The sequence below is a fragment of the Anser anser genome (genome assembly GCF_964211835.1).
Source record: "Anser anser genome assembly, chromosome: Z".
NCBI classification, from domain to species: domain Eukaryota; kingdom Metazoa; phylum Chordata; class Aves; order Anseriformes; family Anatidae; genus Anser; species Anser anser.
Genome location: NC_139723.1, coordinates 28,914,613 through 28,933,024, shown reverse-complemented (window position 1 = coordinate 28,933,024; position 18,412 = coordinate 28,914,613). Strand labels below are relative to the sequence as shown.

The 18,412-nt window shown below is 46.6% G+C and overlaps 2 protein-coding genes across 3 annotated transcripts in view; both read right to left on the bottom strand.

The window, feature by feature from the left end:
- The window catches only part of WDR36 (WD repeat domain 36), a 32,551-nt gene extending 27,756 nt beyond the window's left edge, over nucleotides 1–4,795 (bottom strand). Inside the window, exons 1-4 of one of the 2 annotated variants that reach the window (XM_083816090.1) lie at nucleotides 4,483–4,795; nucleotides 3,705–3,732; nucleotides 841–941; nucleotides 353–470 (exon numbers count right to left, since the gene is read on the bottom strand). In XM_083816090.1, the coding sequence (XP_083672216.1) occupies nucleotides 353–470; nucleotides 841–941; nucleotides 3,705–3,732; nucleotides 4,483–4,650 (415 nt within the window). In that variant the 5' untranslated portion in view covers nucleotides 4,651–4,795. Of the gene's footprint in view, nucleotides 1–352; nucleotides 471–840; nucleotides 942–2,684; nucleotides 3,647–3,704; nucleotides 3,733–4,482 lie in introns of those variants that run through there. The other variant, XM_083816091.1, reaches the window with a different exon arrangement.
- A 76-nt stretch (nucleotides 4,796–4,871) lies between these two features.
- LOC310889104 (uncharacterized protein) lies at nucleotides 4,872–8,994 on the bottom strand. The gene is made up of 6 exons (XM_083816092.1): nucleotides 7,537–8,994; nucleotides 7,168–7,325; nucleotides 6,907–7,043; nucleotides 6,238–6,297; nucleotides 5,393–5,530; nucleotides 4,872–5,292 (listed from the first exon to the last, which is right to left on the bottom strand). Exons 2-6 carry the CDS (start codon nucleotides 7,181–7,183, stop codon nucleotides 5,176–5,178), a joined length of 468 nt encoding a protein of 155 aa, XP_083672218.1. The 5' UTR covers nucleotides 7,184–7,325; nucleotides 7,537–8,994; the 3' UTR covers nucleotides 4,872–5,175.
- Nucleotides 8,995–18,412: the final 9,418 nt, after the last annotated feature.

The window sequence follows — 18,412 nt, the reverse complement described above, 5'->3', positions numbered from 1 at the left end:
ATCAAGGAATTATAGCATTTAGGAGATGCTGCCATAGCTGCTGTATCACAGACTTTACCCCAAAGAATGCGACATTACTATGTGATTTCTCTACAAGCAGATTTCTTTACACCTACATCATGGAATATTACAGAGTATCTACACGTGGTGCAAATCAATTCATGACAAATTATTGCTGGATTATGACCTCAAATTACTGTTTTGGTAAAACCATTATATAAGGATTTCTTTTTTTCAAAGAATAAAAAACTTCCTAACATGTGTGTTTAAAATACTTCTTAAAAATGACTGAAATGTTAAACAAACAGTGCTGTTCTCTAGAACAGTAACAATAATAAAAAGTGTCTCTCACCTTCTGACTGTATGTCCCAAACAATAAGAACATTAGCAACATCCACAGAGATGACATGATCACCAAAAGGCTGCAGAAGGTGTATTCTTGCCTTGTGACCTTCATAGGTATGAACTACCTGTAATTTTGAAGTAGAAAAGTTTTCAATATAAACCGTTCAGGTAGCATAGCACGTCAATGTAATACTTTAAATTATTTAATCACCTGTACATGAATTAACAATGAATTGATTTTTAAGTACTTATTTAACTATTACAATTAATACATAAAAGATGGGTCAGACATCACCGAATCTGTTCTTATACCCTCCTGTTTTATGCTGTTATTTTTATGCTGCACCTTCTACAGAAGGCGCAATAAAACAGCTTTTCTAGAATTGAGGGTAATTAACAGCTACGGAAATACAAGTCTGTACAAAACCAATTATCTAGAAAACAAACACTACACAACTGTTTTGTAGTACTAATTAACAAGTAAACTGATAAAACCTCTTTGTTCCTGGCAACAGCATGGAAAACATCACTGTATGAAGCAAATATCAACATTCGGTCCGCTGCCAAACAAGTAATGTCTTGAAGCAAAGCATTGCCTGTTAATCAAACAGAAAAGTTCAACAGGTTTCATATTCATAACAAAAGATAAAGTCTGGCTACATGTTTGTTTAGCGTGGTGACATACCAATAAAACCGTTCTTTCGTATGCACTTCTATAAGAACACATTAATTTCAGATGACTGCAAGTACCACCGTGAATATCACGGTTGGTAACAACAGGGTAAGTGCTACATTGATAAATCACAATGTGGTTCTTTGAAAAAACAGTAATTCATCAATTACTGAATTATCACTGTAAGTAAAGGCACATGTTAGCTTCTTGAAGGCTTACAAAATAACTTCCACAGATTGTCAGAGCCCACAGCCTACTGGATTGTAAACAGATTCTAAACCAAAAGCTCAGAAATAGCAATGTCTATCAGTTTACGTCTTTCTGCAAACCTGCTGGTTTACAGAAGCCAGTGACCCACTCCTGCATCTGTTTCTTCTAATCACAGCTAAAGAGACAGACAATTTACTGCTTTAGGAATGTATCTCACTTCCCACCTACTGACAGGTTCTGAAAGAGTACCTAGGATTGTGATCAACTACTTTATAAGCTCAAATGAAAAAAAAAAAAAAAAGCTTAAGCTCCAAACACCACTGAGAGGAAGCTATTGTGGTTCTACTTGCTAGAAACCTGAAAAAAATACTCTACAGAAAAATATTCTTAAGTCTAGTGAAACAAACAAGGATCACAAATCACTGCACTTCACAAATCTAAAGAGAAACTCCAGATGAAAAATCAGTCACCAGAGAGTATGCCTATGATGCAAGCATATTATATGATCACCTAGCCAATGTTCTGCCAATGTTGCTTTGTACTATGAACTATCATCAGACACAAAGAATCTTGTACTTAGCTGTACGGCTACAGAACTGAAAAGGGAAGTATTAAGAAAATAAACAAGGTTGCACTCTGTAAGAGGTTTCATTTGTTTGAACAACACTAGACATCTTCCCGTAACACCTGCAAAGTGACTTAGGCATGTAATCAGTTTACAGAAATCTGGTACTCCACACAGGCTGTGAGCTAGGCTGCTTAGCACAGTTTTAGACACCCTCACAAAAAAGTTCAGAGCACCAACCACAAAACATCAAAAAACCAACACCACCACACAGGGATGCACATAATTTATTTTCTCAATCGTAATTCTGCATTTTAATATCTCTGGATTTGCATTTTAATATCACAGTCTCAGAAAAAGCTTAAATGACTGTTAGAAAGCACGGCCCACTGAAAAAGATTTCACAGGCTATGCAATTGAAAAACACAAGTTACATTTATTTGCTTATAGCTGCAAGTATTCACTGCTTCTAACTCTAGTCACAGCTTTGTGATGGGCAGTTCTCCAAATTATGGGGTCAGCTGTTACTGAAAAATATTTTGCTTTATGAAATCTGTGTGAGAACTTTGTGGTCTACAGCATTCGCGTCACTGAATTATCTAACTGTTGGCTGGTGGAAGTCATCTAGTTCATCCTCCTGCTCAGTTCTTCCCAAAGCTAGACTATCACCACTACTAGCTCAGGTTAACTGCACCTATGACCGGCTGAGTGTTGAAAACTTCTGGGGAAGGAAACCTCCCAATATGGACGCTGTAGTACAGTTTTGTTTCAGTCAGAGACGTTTTTCCTAACCACCAGTCTGACCCTTTGAAGCAATTTGTGGCTATTGCCCCTTCTTACACTGTCTACTACTACCCACCACAAATCCAGCTCTGACATCTTTGTAACTACCTTTCAGGTAATAGGGTAGTCCTTGGTCACCTTGCATTTTATCCCTCACCAGACAAAGCAGGTCTATTTACTTCAATGCCCCTTCTTAGGCCATGTTCCTCAACATCCCTCCTGAAGAAAATGGGAGAGCTGTGGGAGGGAAACACATGAGCTGGGTGTCGCAGTCCAGGTGTGGTCTCACCAGCGCTAAGTACAGGGCAAGAGCAGCTTTCCCTGAGCTGCTGTCTGTCTTACTAGCGTAGCTCAGAACAGTGTTTGTTTTACTCACAGTGACTCCATTACTGGCCCACGTTCAGCCCGGCACCCGAGCTACTTTTCAGCTGGGTGCAATGCACGCAGTCAGTTCCTGGCATGTTGTGGTGTCCCAGGTGCAGAATTCTCTGCTTGCCCTTCACAAACACTGCAGGGTTTCTGTGGGCCCACTCCCCGTATTTTCCAACACCTCCGTGGACTGAACCTCAGGATGTTGATGAAGGCACTGAACAACACGGGGCCCTATCACTGACACTGAGGGTGCTTCCGACACGTTACCAGCAGCCAACTGGATGTCAAGCCTTTGATTCATACCCTTTGTCCCCAGCAGTCCAGACAATCTTTTAACACCGTGGGGACTTTTAGTATCATCTAGAGCAGCTCTGATCCTGCAATTATACATCTTCCTTCTGTAAGGAAGACCTTGGCTACCTTCCTTACGGTGGCCAAGGCCTTTAGGTAGCCTTTATGGCTACCTTCTAGTAGCAATAAAGACAACAAAAAGCGATCAAAAAGTGAACTTTGACCCCTGCTCATTCCTTTAATGCCTGTGGCTGCTTCTGGAAGAACACAATGACAAAAACAGGAGGCTTGCCAGGTTAGAGAATTAAATCACAGTTGTAGCAGCAATCTTATTTCCAACTTGGCATGCGCTCTTTCAGAGACACCTTCAGCCTAAGTGCATACCATTCAATTTCCCCTTTTGATCTGAGAAATGGGTGCAGCTATAGTTAAGAAAAGAAGAATGAACAATCTGTGCGTACTTACTGACAGCAACGATACCGAGCTTCTTCACCTGCAATGAAAACGTTAAAACGGCATTTTTAGTGATGTCAAACTGAGTTTGCAATAAACAGAAATTCAACATTCGAGGAACCAGCCTAGCTGCAATTAGGAATTTGCATGCCGAACACGAAAGAAAAACATATTTATCTTAAAACAGTATCTACATGGGGATCTGCAAACAGCAGATCAAAAGGAAGGGGACAATATATGCTAAGACACCAATCCAGGAAGCTTTTATCTTAATGCTCATGAAACTAAGCACATATTTAGATAACTTGTAAGGCTTGGGGAGACTTGTTTTCACCCCATCTCTGGTTCTGCATTATTTCCACTACAACCACCTTATGTTATTAACTCACCTCACTTCACGAGGGACAGAAGCTATCACTAAAGAGCTAACGTAAAGCCCCTGAAGAAAATATACCCCGTGTACAGTTTATGATCTGTTGTTCAACATAACCACTTGATTCAGTTCTGCTACTGCTTTGATATACTGAAAATGCTCTTATAGTGACAAAAAAAAAGGCTTTACAGTGACAAAACAAAAGGCTTTATAGTGACAAAAAAAGGGGGGAGGGGGTCAGTAGAGCCACGGGAAGGCTCCTGCACGTGTGGAGCCCGGCAAGGCGCTCGAATCCCGGCTAGGCGACGCCTCATCGGGCGGCGCGGCGCGGCCTGGCCTGGCCTGGCCTAGCCTCCCGTACGGTCCCCCCCCGTCCGCCCCCCGTCCCCGTCCCCGTCCCCACTCCGCCGCACTCACGTTGTAGGTATGCACGCTGCGCCCCACGGCCGTGGCCACGTAGAACTCGCGGTGCCTGCCGTGGTAGCGCAGGACGTGCGGGACGTGGCCGGAGTAGCGGCCGAGGGCGCGGAACCCTGCAAACAGCCCCCCACCGCCGACCCCGCCACCACCTCCGCCCGCCGCCATCTGCCACACACGGCCGCCGCTCGCCGCCAGGAAATGTCTGCGCGCTTCCGGCCGGGCACGCGGGCCCCCGGGCCGTACGCCGCGCAAAGCGCTCCCCGGCGCACCGCGGCTGCGGGAGATGAGTTCCGGCACGCCCGCAGTTCCCCTCCCCCCTTCTCCCGCGCCCCCCCCCCCCCCCCCCCCGGCTCAGAGACACACATCGGGGCCGCGGGGCGGGTGGTGGGAAAAAAAAGGCGTTTAATTCTGAAAATAATCTCCTTTAAAAGGCGTCGTGAGGAGGGTCGGTCGGTGTGTGTGTGTTTTTTCGTTAATAAATTAAAGATGAGAGAGGGGGGTCGGTGCGGTGGTTGCATAGCAATAAATAGTAGGTCCGGAGGGGGAGGAAAACAAAAACATAAAAATAAGAAAACGTAAAAAGGACACACATACATTAAAATAAAAATACACATACTTTGAAAAAAAATAATAAAAACATTTTAAAATAGTGGCAGCACACGGGGACACGCCGCAGGGCAGCGGCGCTGCCTACGCCAAGTTCATGTAGCTCCTCCACACGGCCAGCAGCTCCCGCACCTTGCCATCGTCGCACAGCCCTCCTCCGGCCACGGCCTCCCGGGGCGCCGCCGCGCCGCGCCGCCACCCCTGCAGCACAGCGCCGTTAGACCGGCACGGCTCGGACCGGCTCGGCTCGGCTCGGCTCAGCCCGGCTCGGCACGGCCCGTCCCGGGACCCCGGCACCCACCTGGGGCGGGCGGTACCCGCGGCAGTTGCGCTGCACGACCCGCAGCGTGCTGGGCCACAGCCCCCGGCCGCCGCAGCCCCGCGCCCCGTCGAGGACGCACTGCAGCAGGCGGCCCTCCCGCTGCGCTCGGAGCCAGCCCTGCGGGCACACGGCTGTCAGCGGCCGCACCGGGAACCGAGCACCGGGAACCAAGAACCGGGCACCGGCCCCGGCGGGGCGGGCGGGGCGGCAGCGTGCAGCCGTCGGGCCGCGGCCCCCCGCGCTCGCCCTGCTCCGCCGGCGCCGCCCCAGCGCAGGTCCCGGCCCCCAGCGCCCTTGTATCCCCACCCTGTTCCCCGTCCCCGCCCTCTCCTCCCACTTTTCGCCCCCCGTTTTCCCCTTCTGCACCCTTTCTTCTCCCCCTGTTCTTCTCCCCCTTTTCTCCCCCTCTTATTCTCCCCCCTTCCTTCTCCCCCCTTCCTTCTTCCCCCTTTCTCCCCCCCTTATTCTCCTCTTTCTTCCCCCCACTTTTCCCCCCTTTCCTCCCCCCCCTTTCCCCGCCTTTTTCTCCCCTCCTTCATTCTCCCCCCTTTCTTCTCCCCCTTTTCTTCTCCCTCCTTCCGTCTCCCCCCTTCCTTCTCCCTTTTTCCTTCCCCCCCATTCCCCTCCTTATTTCCCCCCCCATTTCCCCCTCCCTTTCTTCCCCTCTTTTTCATGCCCTTTCCCCCATCCTCTCTCTCCCCTATTCCCTCTCCCCGCCCCCCATTCCTTTTTTTTTTTTTTTGGTGTGCTTTCGCCTTTTTTTTTTTTTTCACGGAAAGGGAATGCCACCTAGCCGTCGGGGGGCTGCGTTCACCCTGGCGAACCTCGGACTGCTCCGGCCCCTCGGGCGCGTCCTCGCAGGTGTGAAAATCGAGCTGTAGCCCCTGGAGGGAGACAACAAAACGGGGGGTGCCCCTTAACGCCGCCGCCCCTCGACGGCGGGCGCCCGCACCCCGGGGCCGCCGTGGGAGCGGAGCGGGGCGGCGGCGGCAGACGGTGCCTCCGGTGCCGCCGGTGCCGGGCCGCCGTGCGGGACGGGAGCCCGCTCTCTTGCCGCAGAGCCGCAGCCTGGTCTCCTTGCTAAGCACTGTCTGTGCGCGCAAACGATCCGCGAGGCTTTCTAAACCGCTGATCACCTTTGCGACCGTGAAACCGTCTTCGCCGTCGGTGCGGTATTACACAAGCGGCTTTTCAGTCCTAGGGGTCTGCAAGGCTCCGGGAAGGGTCAGGTAGCGCTCTGGCAGCAGCCGCCCGGGCTCCTGCTCTCCGTCCCTGCCAGTCCCAGCTTCAGCGCACACTCTAGGGAGGTCGCCGGAGGAGGAGAGTAGGAGATAATTTCCCCGTCCTGTTCACATGCACCAGCTTACTAAACTAGCCAACTCCCGGCTTGCTAATCGAGATTTTCAGAAAGTAGCTGCCGGCGGTCAAGGATAAAATCGTGAAGGCAGTGCCGTACCGAGTTTCCCTCCGATGCCACCAGAGAAACCACCAACCTCGTTTAAGGTCATGTGCGCATCCAAAACGTTTAGGAGATCCTCCCGTATCTCGTCGTGGTTACAGAGGCTGAAATTGTAGGCGGACTCCCGCGATAAGTCGGCGATCTGAAGAAAGATGATGAAGCCACAGAAGACTGCATAAGAAAAAGCCAGAGGTTAATTCTCCTGCACCGCTACGTGACCCGACAGGGCACGGAGGACAGATTTGAAGAGAGGGATGCCGGTGCCTCGGGAGCAGTAGAAAAACTGATTGGTTACCCTTGTGATTATCCATGGTGTCTTTACACGTTGTTTTTCTCCTGCTGGGCTTCAGATCGTTGCTGGCTTCATATATGTACCTGTACGCCTACGGAAATGATGGTTTCCAATTCCATAACCGGGGCTCACTGGGACGTCTCATGCACCTCTTTCCAGAACTGTAAATAATAAATATTCAGACTCGAAGCTGTGTCACCGATCCGAAAAGAAACACGGGATAATAAATAACAACCGACCGCAGCATCTAAACCCAAACCTAAACAAACCAAAGGGAAAAAAAAAAAAAAAAAAAAAAAAAAACACTCCACGGCAGCCGATCCCGCCCGAAATGAGTGGGGACAACGCAGCCAGCAGCGGCGTGGAGCCTACCTCCAGGGCTGGCAGTTGCGATATTGTCGCTCAGGCGACACACGACGCGGGTGGACCGCCCGGGGCAGGCGCTCACGCCCGCCGCGATGTGCTCTCGGCGGCACGTTTCAGCGCATCGCTTTGCGATGCTGGCGAGCGCTCGTTTCCCCGTCTCGCCTAGAGCTTTTCTCCGTCTTGCCTGGCCCTTTTCCTCCTCTATCCTAGCCCTTTTCCCCCTTTCTCCCTCCCCAGCCGCTTCCCCCGGGGAGACCCTTCTCCCTCGCAGGCTGCAGGATGCGCACCCCTGAGGGCAGCCGGCCGGCTCAGGACCCCGGTCGGGGAGAGGGGCGGGCAGCCCGTGCAGGTGTTTTCTGCTTTTGGGTGGTGCGATTGCTCCTGGTCCCGCCGCAGGGGGTCAGTGAAAGTGCCCCGGGATGCCCGCCGGCAGCGCCGCGGTGGGAGCGGTGCCAGCCGAGGGCACCGCGGCGAAGGGTTTAGAGGCAGCCTTATCTCGGTTTCGGGTAAAGCCTTTTTTTAATTATTTGTTTATTTTTTTTTCTCGGGGAATGCCTCTCCGGCGTGACTCATTAGGGAAACCCAAGAGGACTGCCACCGCCGTGGGAGGGAGGGCATTTTTTTTTGGCCCTCGGAGCTGGGGACGGGCCAAAAACGATTAATCCCTGTGTCGTGGCTGCACGCTCGAGTGCCCTCCCTCTCGTCTTCTTCCCGCCCCTCTCCCCGCAGCCCCGACGGCTGCTGCCTCCATCCCTGCCCGGTCTCGGAGCGGGCAGGGGGTGCAGGGCTGTCGCCTGGCCGTGGGGGACCTGGAATGGCCGGATTAAAGCGTGGCTGTGTGCCACCGCTCGTAGAGGTGCGGGGATAAACCTAATTCCCGTGAAAGCCCACGTCTTCAAGTCGCCGTCTTAAAATCTGTTGCGCTCACTGAGGTGCAAAGCCGGTGCGCCGAGGCTCGGCAGCGCGCAGGGGGCATCTGAGAGAGGGGCCAGTATTTGGGCATGGCGCTGCCGAGACCCAAATGCAGGCGGCACACGCCAAGAATTTTGCCTTTTCATGAAACCAGCCGTGCCTAGTCCTTCACCAGCTGGCACTGTGCACATCTGTTGGGGTACCTGCGTTTCACGCTCTCCCAGAGCTGCCAAGCAAACCAACAAAACCTCGTTTTCCTAAAGGATGTCTTGTTCACCTATTCCAGAAGCTGTTGGGCTTTTTATTTACTCGCAAACTCATGTGCCTTCATCTTGCTCCAGGACTTCTTGTCTGATGCTGTTAATCAGCTTTAATAAACTTTAATAAGTTATCAGTTAATATACTGATAAAATTCATTTTCTCTAAATAGCTTTGTATTTCTCATTTTACAGCATCACAAATGAATGTGCAACCTAGCGTAAAGGAATTCATTTTTAGGTGTACTTTTTTTGTTGTATTCATGAAAGCCAGCAGAATAACTGACAAACAGCCTGTTCCTGCCATGGAGTCAGTGTAATGCTCATCTAAGGATGCAATTCAGGACAAAGAAAATCTTATTTGTTACTTTCTATTGTTTATTTGTCTTTACTAAACGGATAAACACAATAAACCTGTTAATAAAGGTGCTTATTTGCCCTTACTAAACATGGTGCAGTAGTCCCGGGAATAGTTAAAGCTTACAGCTTGTTTCAGTTTTAATACAAGCAATACTGGGCTGAAAACTCTCTTCCATCACTATTAATACACACATGGTTTTATCTACTGCGTGTGTGTCTCTGCAGTTAAGAGCAGAGCAAAGCTGCAGCAGACTCTGGCAACATAATCAGATCAGCAAATGAGAAATGTATTTTTTAAAGGAACCAGAAATGTATATGCCTGCAAAAGACTATTGGACATTGAAAACATGTTTCTAATTAAGTTCAAATGAAAAACTATTAAGAAACAAGGATTCCACTTCTTTTTCTTTAACCACCTTATTTATTTATTTATTGGATTTGAAAAGTCCTGTAAGTAAATATCAAGTCAGCCATTCATGTGGTCTCTAGTTTCCACTCAGCAATCATCCTGAGTGACCTCCCTCTCTTTTTCTTCATCTCCTCACCCTGCAGCCCAGCCAGCTTCTGCCTCCCTGCCCAGGTCTCGGATCAGGCAGATGGGAGGAGAAGTAGCAAATGATATATATTTTTTTATTATTATTTTATTAATTTCCAAAGAGGTATGCATTGAGATACTGTGATATGCGTCAGAAAGGTGGGGGGAAAAATTTCAAAACAATCTGTGCATATTTATAATTCAAGCACTCCAAAACTTTTAACTTTTACTTGCTCCAGACATAATAATCCTGCGGTCTCACTTCTGACAGCAGCTTTTGACCTGGGCAGTTGGCCAAATTTGAGGGATTTGCAAGCAGCTTCCATTAAGAGAAATAATACAAGATTCTATTTATTTTATTTATTTATTTTTTTATTGAGCCTTGTAGCACTTTCTTCCCTAATGCCTGTTGCTTGGCAGTCCTGTCCTGTCTTGAAGATACCACATTTGCAACCATGCTTGAGCAGTGGTAAAATGGGATTGAGAAATATCTGTTGCTACTTTGCTGCAGGTCAAGATGATATCTGTGCGGGCAGGACTGCTGCCAGCCCCCAGTGGGAGAGGAATTTTGAAGCGAACGAGAAGTCATTGGCTTCAGTAGGCATTTCTGATCAATATTATTAATATTACTGGCATTATAATTCATCAGTCTGATTTGTATTTCCTGAGCCAGTTTTTGATTGTTACATCTTAGTACATGTAACTGAAAGGCAAACCTTACACATTTTTTTGTACACATGAGCAATATGTTCCTGCCTAAAACACCTCTCTGCTGCAGAAATGCCAGTCATACACAGGATCTTAACGTAATTATACTTTGGGGGTGTAGGATTTGGGAATTTCTTAAATTATGAAATTATGTACTTGGTGAGGAGACGTGGAGGGAAATGGTGATTACCCAAGTGAAGTCCGGGAGATGGGAAGGAAATGGGTTGGTGCTTGAGAACATGCAGAGCATGTGTCACAGCCCAGGAGCCCATGGTAGGCTGCCCCGGGCCATGCAGTTGTATACAGCCTGTCTGTGTCCTGCCCACCCTTGGCAGGAGCTGTATGAGATCCATCTGGCTGGGCAAACACTGGTTGCTGTTTTTGTGGGTCTGGATATGGTAGAAGAGTTCTCTGCTGGCAACTTTGCCATCACAGAGGGCACTGCACTCTGCTGTGATACTCAGCACTATCTGACCACTGATGACAACATGCAGCCAGCTCACCAAAAATGCCCTCTCTGAGAGTCCCATACTCAGCAAAGCTGAAGGCTATACTAGAGATACCTCTCAAGTGTTCAGAAGTCGGGCTGGACAGGGCTTTGGGCAACCTGATCTAGTGATGGCAGGGGTGTTGAACTAGATGGTCTTTAAAGGTCCCTTGCAACTCAAACCATTATATGATTGTCGTGTGCACAGCTTGGGGGTAAATACACAATGGTCTCACTTTTTAAATTTGTTTTTGTTGATACAGTTTACTTTAGAATTTCTTTTCTGAGGAAACGACTTTGTTCGTTTGTTTGTTTTGTTTTTGTTTTTGTTTTTAAGTATTGTCATTTCCAACATAATGGAAATTCAAAATGTTGGCCACATTTTTTTTCACATTCCCATCTGACGCCTGGATCCTGGTCTTCCTGGTCTTAGGCACACAAACCTGTCTGTTTGTCCCTATGCCTGTGTAGAAGCCTACCTTCTTGAGCACAAGTAGCATCTGAATGCTGGTGAGAGCCTCCACATGCCACTCTGGAGATGCATGCATATCCCACTCATGAGCACCCAAGGCTGGCTGGCGGCTGGCAATGAACAAAACAGCTCTGAGATAGCATCGCAGCACTTGTTGTCACTTGGTATACCTCAGCTCTCCCCAGAGATCGAAAGACTTGTCAGCAAAACACAGGAGCATGTCTGCATTACTAAATAAAAACAACAATAATAATCACAACAACAACAACAACAACAATAATAATAATAATAATAAATCTAACCCTTTTGATCTAATAGTCCTTGTTGATATTGATGCTGATAGCTGCTGACTAGAGTATCTGCACAGCAGTGCAACTTAGGTCTGAGATGAATATAGAGTATCTTTCTCCCAAGTCTCCTAATGCTGTTGGCTTCCATGCAGCACATGGAAAAGTCCAGGATTCAACTTTCAAGTCCCACCACATGATAGCTGGCACATCCTCTCTTTTAAGAACTCCATACATTGCTCTTAATATTATTCTCAGGGTAAATGGTTTCTAAAATTACCTGTCTCTTAAGCAAAGTGAAAACCTTTCAGGAGGAGAACCTTCAGCACCAGGAGTCAAACTGACTGTTACGTTGCTTTGGCAGGATCCAGATTTTCATCTGAGATTCCTTCTGTCTAGGCTGACTAATCATAGAAGTGGGGACCTATCATTCTCTTTGCAGGACAGTCAGGTAGAAAGTGTCAGGTAGAAGGTAGAAGGAGGAAAATACACATTCCCAAGAGTTGTCACACTGTTTTGCTGCCAGAAGAGGACAGCAAAGATTCAGTGCACTTGTGATTAATATTAGATCTCCTGAAGGATCACAGTCTGTGGGTTAAATATCTTTCTCCCTTCTGTCCTACTCCCTGCCACCCCCATTCTGTTGCCATCTCCATTTCATTTGTACAGCCATCTTCTGCCTCCATATTTTTAGTGTCAGCCTCTGTCTTTTACCTTTCTATTCCTAACTTGTCCCAAGCATTTCCAAGTCCACATTTAAATGCTTATTTTCAAGTTACACCTTTCCTTCTTACCCACATTCTAACTCCTCTGCTTTCTCCCATCCCTCATCTTCTGAGATCCCATAAGAAACTCTAAACAAATGTCTTAAGACATCAGTTGCATATAATCAGGTTCACAAATGCTCTAATATCAGAATTATAACTATGTAATAATTAATGAGTTTCTCAGCTCATTTAAAGTTGTACTTTAATCTTGCTTGCTGATACCTTATTAACATGTTTAATGCTAATAAGTTCATGAATTAATTATTGGTCATTACAACAGTGTTGTTATTTTATTACCCCTTTCCTTCAGTAGTACTCCAATTTAACTCAGTCATTTTTCCTCCTCAGATTTATTATATTTACGTGGTGACTTGCTTTCCCTGCTCTTCAAGATGTAGTATTAAAGGAGAAATAGAAAATGAGTACCTGAAAATGCTCCAGTCAAGTCTAGCATGCACACAAAATCTCAACAAATGGAAGAAACCACTTTAGACTGGTAACAAAATAAGTCCCAGCCACAGCAGGAATGCGACGAACCTGCCTTGCATTAGAACATGTATCCGCTGTCCGTCATTACCACTGGATATGCCTGACTGTGTGTGAAACATTTTTAAAATCACCAAAGCAGAGTTGGGAAACTCAACAGACCTTTTACTCTTCAATCATTGTTTACTCCAAACTCTGGATTTATAGCCAAATTTGTCTAGGTTAGATAAAAATTTTCCAACTAGCAATGACTAGTCAGGACACACCGGTTCCATGAGTCTGAAATATTCCACTAACATATTTGCAACTAACATATCTGCGGCTTTTCTCATTCGAGAATTATTTCAGTAGAAACACAGTTGGATTATCGATGTGGTTTGTCAGGGAGGAAACCCCGAGGCCCTTATGTAGCAAGTTGAATTAATAATTGTGAATTCTTGAGAAAGTCTGTCTCACTGCTGTTGAAAGAAGTGAAACTGAAAGTACATCCTTGCCATTGAGCAGACACATGATCCACAGCTTTTGGAGCAGGTCAAAATTCATCCAACCGGAAACACTGGTTACTAAACAACTTTTCATTTTTCATCCCAACTGATCATCTTAAAACAACAGCAGCAACAACAGTAAAACTGCAGTAGCATGTTTCTTCTCCTTTATTTGCTCTTCCATGCACTTTGTTTTTTACTTCAGCTTTGTGCTGTGACCCTTTTCTAAAACAATTTTGAACATTTCAGTTGCACGCTGTTTAACAGGAACATATTTCTGTTACATATAACAGGACCAGGAACAAAACTTACTTTGTATTTGACATTGTCAGTGTAATTTAAGGCAACTGCAAAGAGAGAGATGAACTTGTAAGACTTTTTCTCAGAGGAATGAGCAAAGAATGTAGATTATTTAGGTCACAAGTGACTGAATGAGGAGATAAGCTCAAAGTTAAGCAATAATAATACCACTATATCACATTCATGATAGGGAGCACCCTAATTTTAATCCTAGAAACAGCTTGCTACAAAACAGTTTCTTGCCATGCCTGACTGAAGCAGGGTGTTGTCAAGCAGTGCCTTTGTGTTGATTTGTTAAAAATTCGGACCAGGTCTCTCCAGTACTGGACCATTCAAAATGAAGTGTGGTTAAGCTGTGGTACTTCTAGGACTGCAGAATTGATCAGAATTAACCTTCTTCATAACCATCTGAATAGTTTTCTACCCAGCTACAATGTTTTACATATTATTGAAGAAACACGTCATTTAGTTGAATTTTCTCTCCTTCGTCACTCTGAAAAGAGCAGTGTGCCAGATATCTGCTCTGTGTAAGTAACAATGAATTGTATTTTGGCAGGAGAGATCACTAGGCACCGTAATAGATAGATGCAGGACAGCCTCAGGTAAATAAAATGGAAATTCCCATTACCTAGGACCAGGAGCATGTCTACCTCTCACTGTACTTCTCTTTTAAAGTACTTCCACCCAGAAATGTAGCCCTCAGTGCCACTGCTCAGCTCTCGCCTGCTCCAGGGACATTCGCTTCCTGCCCAGAAGTCTTCCTTGTAGCATTCCAATTAACATTACAGACTCTGTGTACCTCATGGCCTTGGATGTGCACCTAGTGCTGCCTCGTGGTCACCAGACAGCCTAGGGAAGCCGCAGCCCATGGCTGCACCTGGCAGGAGGTGGTCTAGGGAGGCCTGGCTGGCAGCAGCAAGGTGGGCTGCTGGCCTGTGCCCTGGGGAGGGCAGCCATGTTCTCTGCCCAGCGCCACGGCCTGGAGCCCTACCCAGACCTCCAGGAGATTAAAAGCCAAGTGTTTGTCGAAATTCAGCTGCCCCATGCCAGTTTATAGGACACAGGGACTGAGAAGGAGTTGAAAGCCGGCCCTGTCAGTGGGTGGGAGCTGGCTCATGGCAGACGTAGCCCAGTGGGGGAAATAGTTCTCACAGCTGTGGATGGAAGGTTCAAAAGGGTTGCTGCTGTGCAATGTGTGTGTACTTGTCCAAATCTATCTCTATTCATGCTTCTTGATGAAAACCATTAGCAGCTGGATCCTACTCATCCTGGCATCTCAAAGCTAAAGTTATTTGTGAGTTGGCAGCCTACATCCCAAATGCTTTCAAGGCCTCTTTGGAGAAGTGTGTAAAGCCCTCTACATGGACATATGCACACAGCCAGCCTTTTATGTGATGAAAGGAACTGATCCCATTATTCTTTTGCTCTGGTGAGACTGGGTTCCCTGTGTGGTATGTGGCAAGAAATTGATCAAGACTGCTTTCCAACTCCAGCATGGATTTTCTAGTTGTGGGAATCATAGAATCATAGCATGGTTTGGGTTGAAGAGACCTTCAAGACAATCTGGTTCCAACCTACCTGCCATGCGTGGGGACACATTCCACTAGACCAGGTTGCCTGTAATTCCATCTTGCCCAGCCTTGTACACTGCCAAGGATGGGGCATCCACAGCTCCTCTGGGCAACCTATTCCAGTGCCTCACCACCCTCAGCTCCTTCTAGGTATCTAATCTAAATCTCTTGTCTTTTACTTTAAAATCATTTCCCATTTTCCTATCACTACACTCCCAGACAAAGAGTTCCTCAACAGCTTTCCTGTAGGCCCTCTTTTAAACACTTGAAGGCCATTGTAAAGTCTCCACAGAGCCTTCTCTTCTCAAAGTTGAACAACCTCAACTCCCTCAGCCTGTCTTTGCAGGAGAGGTGCTCCAGCCCTCTGATCATCCTCATGGCCCTCCTCTGTACCTGCTCTAATATATCCATGTCATTTTGTTGGGGACCCCAGAGCTGAATGCAGTGCTCCAGGTGGGGTCTCACAAGATCAGAGTAAAGAGGTAGAATCAATTCCCTGAACATAGAATGGCCTGAGTTGAAAAGGACCTTAAAGATCATCTAGTTTCAACCCCCCTGCTCTGGGCAGGGCTGCCAACCGTTAGGACAGGCTGCCCAGAGCCGCATCCAGCCTGGCCTTGAATGCTTCCAGCAATGGGGCATCCACGACCTCCCTGGGCAACCTGTTCCAGTGCCTCACCACCCCCTGAATGAAAAACTTTCTCCTAATTTCTAACCTAAATCTCCTCTGTCTTAGTTTAAAACCATTCCCCCTTGTCCTATCACTATCAACACATGTAAACAGGCGTTCCCCCTCCTGTTTATACGCTGCCTTCAAGTACTGGAAGGCTGCAGTGAGGTCTCCCTGAAGCCTTCTCTTCTCCAAGCTAAATAAGCCCAGTTCCTTCAACCTTTCTGCATAGGAGAGGTGCTCCAGCCCTCTGATCATCTTAGTGGCGCTCCTCTGGACCTGTTCCAAGAGCTCCACATCCTTAAGATGTGGACAGTCAACATGATGGTCATGTTTCTTTTGATGCAGCTCACGATACAGATGTCTTTCTGAGCTGCAAGCACACATTGTTGGCCCATGTTCAGTTTTTCATCCACCTGTACCGCCAAGTCCTTCTCCTTAGGGCTGCTCTCAACCAACTCATCACCCAGCCTGTATTTGTGCTTGGAAATAGATGGAGAAGCAGCAAAGCTGTGGTCTGTAGGACTGGAGGGGACCTTTCTACCTGAGACACCACATCAAGCAGTTACTTCACATGCTTACTGCACCATACAAATAGTCACACAAGGATAGCCCTGACTGATAACAGACCTTAGCTCTTCAGTTCAGAATACTCCTTTGTTGGGGGGGAGGGGAGGGAAGGAAAAAAAGAGAGACTAGAAACTGAAATTCAGTCTGATCTTCATATATTCTGTGTACACACAAAGTCTTGAAACAGAAAGGTACTAAAATAAAATAAGCAGGCAGAAACATTCTTAAAAAATAGTCTTTGGAAGGATTAATATAAAGGTTACCATCATGGTGTATGGAGTGCAGTAGTGTAAGTGAAGCATTAATACATAGAAGTACAACATTTGGTTTTAATAATTCAACTTCTAAGTAAGAACAAATGTAAGCCAGAAAGTAATGTATTTTAATGGGAAAGATACGCAGCAGAGACTTTAAATTTATATACTGTTTTTTTGTTTGTTTGTTCTGTGTTATTTTTTTTTTCCCAGTGCAATGTGCTCATATTTATAACTTCAAGAGTCAAAGAAAAAAAAAAAAGGGAAATTCATTTTTAAAATTTCTCAGTTTACAGGTTATTGTCATACCTTATTCCAACTCTACCCATCTTTTTTCAGTCGAACTATAAAGCTGACTTTCAAAGTTGTTTGCAGATCTGAAATTATTTGGAAACATAACTATGTGATTTAGATTTCATGTCCTGTTAGCGTATTTCTACCAAACAGAAACTTCAGAAATCTTCTCATCTTGCTCAATTTCCTGTACAGAATCACAGAATGGTCAGGGTTGGCAGGAACCTCTAGAGGACATCTGGTCCCCCCTGCCTGTTTAAGGAGGGTCACCTAGAGCAGGTTGCCCAGGACCATGCCCAGTGTGTATTTGATTACCTCCAAGGAGGGTAACTCACAACATCTCTTGGCAACCTATTCCAGTGCTCCATCACCCTCATAATAGGGAAGCGCTTTGAGATGTTCAGAGGGAACCTCCTGTCTTTCATTTTGTGTCCATTGCCTCTGATACTGGGCACCACTGAAAAGAGCCTGGCTCCATCCTCTTTGCACTCTCCCTTCAGATATTTGTATACCTGGCTTATGAATTTATATTGATGAGAACCCCCTCGAGTCTCCTCTTCTCCAGTCTGAACAGTCCCAGCTCTCACAGCCTTTCCTCACAGTAGTGATGCTCCAGTCCCTTCATCATCTCCATGGTCCTTCCTTAGACAGAATGACCCTCTTGTACTGGGAGAGTCAGAACTAGACACAGTACTCCAGGTGTGGTTTCACCATTGCTGAGTAGAGGGGAAGGATCACCTCCCTCGATCTGCCAGGAGTTCTTTGCCTAATGTCACTAAAGAACACCATTAGCCTTCTTAGTAGCAAGGGCACACTGCTGGTTGAAGTTCAGCTTCATGTTTACCAGGGTCCTCAGTGGCTTTTCTGCAAAGCTGTTTCCAGCTGGGTAGCCCCAGCATGTCCTAGTGCCTGGGGTTGTTCCTCCCCAGGTGCAGGACTTTCCACTTCCCCTTTTTGAATTTCATGATGTTCTGGTCTGCCCATTTCTCCAAACTGTCCACATCCCACTGGATGGTGGCATGGCCCTCTGGTATGTCAGCTACTTTTCCCAGTTTTGTGTCATCTGCCAACTTGCTGAGGATACACTTTACCCCATTGTCCAGCTCATTAATGAAGATGTTAAATAGGACAGGACCCAGTACTGACTCCTGATGTACACCACTGAGGGTGGTTACTGGACTCTAAGCTTTATGCAACTGATCACCACCTTATGGGTACAACTGTTCAATGTGTTTTCCACCCACCACACTGTCTGCCCATCCAGGACATTCATCACCAGCCTGTCTATGAGGATCTTACGGTGCACAGTGTAAAAGGTCTTACTAAATACACGGTAGACAATATCCACTGCTCTCTCATCATCTAACAGGCAGGTCACTTAATTGTAGAAGATTCTCTATTTGGCCAAGCATGACTTCTCCTTGATGAATCCATGCTGACTATCCTGATGATTTTCTTAAAATTTGT

Excerpts from the sequence above, each read along its gene's own strand:
- LOC310889104 (XM_083816092.1), bottom strand. Across the intron at positions 5,531-6,237 it reads AGGGGCCGGAGCAGTCCGAG|GGCTGGCTCCGAGCGCAGCG; the intron begins GTTCGCCAGGGT and ends GTGTGCCCGCAG. Across the intron at positions 5,293-5,392 it reads GCGGGTACCGCCCGCCCCAG|GGGTGGCGGCGCGGCGCGGC; the intron begins GTGGGTGCCGGG and ends GCTGTGCTGCAG.